The sequence below is a fragment of the Sinocyclocheilus rhinocerous genome, unplaced genomic scaffold (genome assembly GCF_001515625.1).
Source record: "Sinocyclocheilus rhinocerous isolate Xijiao unplaced genomic scaffold, SAMN03320098_v1.1 scaffold493, whole genome shotgun sequence".
Classification (NCBI taxonomy): Eukaryota; Metazoa; Chordata; class Actinopteri; order Cypriniformes; family Cyprinidae; genus Sinocyclocheilus; species Sinocyclocheilus rhinocerous.
In genome coordinates, this window is record NW_015626376.1 from 462,868 (window position 1) to 467,470 (window position 4,603).

A 4,603-nucleotide genomic window follows, 5' to 3' on the forward strand; every position below is an offset into this window, starting at 1 on the left:
AAATAAAAAAATAAAAATAATAATAAAAAAAAATATATATAATAATAATCATAAAATAAAAATATGTATATATAAAAAATAAATAGTAATAATAAAAATAAATTAATAATAATAATAGATAAATAGCAATAAAATAATTTTTACAAAGATTTTAGAAAAGCTGACACATTAAAAGCTGAATGCTATAAATTTACAGTTTTCACATTAGACAAGATTATTATTCCGACCACATTAGTAGATATTTTTCTTGTTTTAAGCAAAAACCCTTTAGATATTTGTATATGGAAATCCTGAGGAAGAACACGATGTTTGCAGTGCAGAAGCTTCCAGCAGCTGTGAGGAGAGAGTGTTTTAGAAGTGAATGTGTGCCGCCCATCCCAACGAGAAGAGTCGCTTCTGAAATAAACCCGAGGAGGAGCTCAGGAACATCATTAGAGGTGCTGATGACACTCCAGTCAGACACGGCACTCGCGTCTGGACGATGAAGATCACTCTTCCTCTGTGCTGATCTTTACACAATCAGGTAAACGAACAGAGAGAACATATACGCTCAGATCTGTGATGATCAGAGGTGATTGATTCGTTTGTGCTCTTCACAGGAGATGAGTTCTGCTCTCATTCATGACAAACTCTTCATCAAGTCATTCTGGGAGCAAAAGATCAACAATCACAATCACATGACAGAAACTGAAGAAGAGAGGATGAAGAGGAGCGCTCTCACCAAGTAAGTCTCAGAAATCAGTTACATCACAATATAATATCATTGGTCTTTTAGATTGATAGTAAAACAATTACGCTGCAAGAAATGACTTTCTTACTCAGTGTTTTTGTCTTGTTTTCTAGTATAAATATCCAAATCTAGATTCTTGTTTTAAGAGGAAAAAAAAAAATTTATACATTTTTTAGAAAACAAGACTATATATCTATATGTCATTTGGCTTTTCAGGTAAATGTATCTAGATGCATGCATGTTTAGATATTTATAATAGAAAACAAGACAAAAATACTGAATCGTTTTTATGCGGTGTAGAAGTGATATTTTTACTCTTGGATGATAATAATAATAATAATAACTGGATAATAATAATAATATAATATAATCCAGAATAATTGCAAGTAAAAAACACTCTATATTATATTGTCTTTTTTCTGTTTGATTTCACATGTGTGACCCCGGAGCACAAAACCAGTCATAAGGGTCAATTTTTCAAAATTGAGATTTATGCATCATCTGAAAGCTGAATAAATAATCTTTCCATTGATGTATGGTTTGTTAGGATCGGACAATATTTGAAAATCTGGAATCTGAGGGTGCGTATTTAATAACTGCGTCCTGCTGAGGACAGAAGATTATCAGAGTAACGGCCCTCAAATACAATAATCCATGTTGAGACGGCAACAGGTGTACAAATATATTCAACTGTATTTCTCACGTACAGTCAATTATACTTCTGTTACAGCGAATTCAGAGAATTACTAAAGCTACTGTTTGATCTCACATCCAACATCAGCCATTATATAATACACTACACTTTATATATATATATATATATACTTCTATATATATTTCTGTAGTTTTTTTTGTGTGTATATGCAAGGATGCATTAAATTGATCAGAAGTGTCATTAAAGACATTTATAATGTTACAGTACATTTCTATTTGAAAAAAACGCTGTTCTGTTGAACTTTCTATTCATCTGTGAATCCTGAAAAATAAAATGTATCAGTTTCCACACAAATATTGATGTGTTCAACATTGATAATAATCAGAAATGTTTCTTGAGCAGCAAATCAGCATATTATTATGATTTCTGAAGATCATGTGACACTGAAGACTGGAGTAATGATGCTGAAAATACAGCTTTGATCACAGAAATACATTACAGTTTAACAGATATTCACATAGAAAACAGTTATTGTAAATTCTAATTCTTTTACTGTATTTTTGATCAAATAAATGCAGTCTTGGTGAGCAGAACAGACTTCTTTCAAAAACATTTTAAAAATCCTCAAACTTTTGAACACTAGTTCAATATGCTTGAAACTACAGCTGCAAAACGATTAATCACGATTAATTCAAAATAAAAGTTTGTTTACATACTATATGTGTGTGTACAGTGTATATTTATTATGTATATATAAATACGGATTGCACTGATTGACACGCATGAACTCTACAGTAATGCGTTCTGTTGTAAAGGTTTAACCGTGTGATTTCAGGCTGCGTGACGAGTGGCTCACCAGACTGGACCTCCGGACCAAACATCTGAAGAATTTTGGCGACAATCGCGGGGGAAATCCAGCACTGAACTAACTGTGACACACAGATGAGTGCAGCTCAATAAACACACAGTCACCGAGTGCTGCTCCGCTCTCTTTATTTCACACATTCAGAGCGATGGAAATATAGAGGTGAACAGGTGCGATGAAGGACACGAGCTGACAAAAACTGACATGTATTTCAAGCTCTGTCAGCGCTCGTTTAAACACAATCCACCATCCGTAATGAACACAAACCCCTCTGTGTCGCTGTTGAAAGTGTCAGAGGTCATCCAATATTACAAACCAAACAATAATCAAATGAAAGTCCATCGGGTGCCAGAGAGTGTCTATAATGAAAAAGTCAAAAAGGGAACCAAAACCGAGCCGTTTCACAAACAAATCATCATCTACTTCTTCTTCTTCTTTCCTTTCTTCCCTCCTTCTCCCTGCTGTGATCCGGCCTCGGCGCCGCCGCTCTTCTGCGTTCTGCTCTTCAGTTTCGGGATCATCTCCGCCACATAAAACATCACATCTTTCCCTAAAGACAGAGAGAAGACTGACGTCATTTCCCTTTATTATACACCACAGTATGCGGTTCAGAAATGTTGCATCTAAGACATAATGACACATGTATTTGCATGTCTATATTTATATTCATATAATTTATATTATATATAAATATATTTAATATTACAACAGTAATACTTATTTTTTTATTTAATAATTTATATATTTTTATTTAGGGTTAGAGTAGTAATAAACAATAGGGTAATAATAAAATAATATTTTAAACAATTATTATCATCATTTATTATTATTAAATATAATTAATATTTTGTATAACCACAACATTTTGGCAGCCCTAAAAACAAGCAGAGCAAACCTGGAATTTTTCTTTTTATTTGCAGTCATGGTTTTCATCAGGAAAAAAATGCTATTTATTTTCCCCCAAATCTTGCAGCCCTATTTGAAAACTAATTATTCAATGTAACGAATGCATAGCTTACTAGATGCAAACTTGTCTTGGCACAAACTTCCGTCCTCGAGTTTGAGCTGAATCCGCACTCTCCCTCTGAACTGAACGTCTCGGTTCCATTCGCGCGGATACATCTTGTTCTGAAAGAGTGATGTCATGATTTCACATCCACACTAAATACGAGAATCAGCGCATATATAAACCGATGATCAGACCTCCAGCAGAACATTGAGTCCAGCAGCGGTGAGAACGTCCCGGATCTCAGCACACGACGGGTTCTCCACAGCCTGAACACACACACACAGAGATTAAACACACACACACATGCACTCACACACACACACTGACACAGGCACACACACACACACTCTCTCACACACACACACACTCTCACTCTCACACACACACACGGCACTGAGTGATTAGCACAGTATTTACATGTATTTTCATCAGAGTTTTGCAGCTGAATTGTGTTAACGTTACAGTTGTAATCAGACATATAAAGTATTGAATTGTCCGTCGAACTGACCGCTCTTTATCCGCTGGGTTTGTCGTTAAATGCGCCATATCTTCCGATTCTCCCGGCTTTAATTCGCGTTTGAAACGCACACGTTTGATTCTGAACTCTTGGACGCGAAACGCTGATGAGCGTTTCTGTGAACACGACACTTCCGGCGGCGGGCGTCTACTTCCGCTCGCGGCGTGACGTCACAGCGCCGCCTGTCGGGTGTCGGCTCAGAGAGCGCTAGCTGCAGTTAGCATAAAAACAAAAGAAATAAAAACGTGCAAAACACACTATTTCTATTTTTATTTTAACATATCCTTCCCCTTTCTTTTTCATAACCCCTAGCATAATTATATCTGTATGTAGGTCATCTTGTTTGTACAGTACATACATATTTTGTCTTTTTATTTGATCAAAAATACAGTAAAAATGTGAAATATTATTATAATTTCAAACAGCTGTTTTCTATGTGAATATCGCGGGCGTCTACTTCCGCTCGCGGCGTGACGTCACAGCGCCGCCTGTCGGGTGTCGGCTCAGAGAGCGCTAGCTGCAGTTAGCATGCAGCATGTTTACCTTTAACGAGTCACAAAACTCGATAACATGTTGATAAAGATCGTGAGATATGTCGGAGGATGTGAAGGTGAGTGACAGACTGACTGTGAATGTGATTGATCACTTTAAACACCTGCAGGTAACCGTTAACGTTAAACTAGTTCAGCGTCACTGCTGCATATGTAAACACACAAATGTTTTTTCTTTAGCTTCTCATTTTATGATATAGTGCTTTATGTAATTTCAGTTTAAGATTTTAATTAAATAATTTAATTTAATTCCACATTACCACCTGTTAATATATA

The 4,603-nt window shown here is 35.8% G+C and overlaps 1 protein-coding gene across 1 annotated transcript; it reads right to left on the minus strand.

Moving 5' to 3' along the window:
* Nucleotides 1-2,361: 2,361 nt before the first annotated feature.
* On the minus strand, nucleotides 2,362-3,556 carry LOC107712532 (signal recognition particle 19 kDa protein-like). The gene is made up of 3 exons (XM_016517839.1): nucleotides 3,454-3,556; nucleotides 3,270-3,378; nucleotides 2,362-2,800 (listed from the first exon to the last, which is right to left on the minus strand). Exons 2-3 carry the CDS (start codon nucleotides 3,370-3,372, stop codon nucleotides 2,670-2,672), a joined length of 234 nt encoding a protein of 77 aa, XP_016373325.1. The 5' UTR covers nucleotides 3,373-3,378; nucleotides 3,454-3,556; the 3' UTR covers nucleotides 2,362-2,669.
* Between the last annotated feature and the right edge of the window lie 1,047 nt (nucleotides 3,557-4,603).

Bases quoted from the DNA above. Each gene is read 5' to 3' on its own strand.
- LOC107712532 (XM_016517839.1), bottom strand. From the start codon at position 3,372: ATGTATCCGCGCGAATGGAACCGAGACGTTCAGTTCAGAGGGAGAGTG. The intron at 2,801-3,269 runs GTAAGCTATGCA...CTCTGTCTTTAG, and splicing joins CCAAGACAAGTTTGCATCTA to GGAAAGATGTGATGTTTTAT.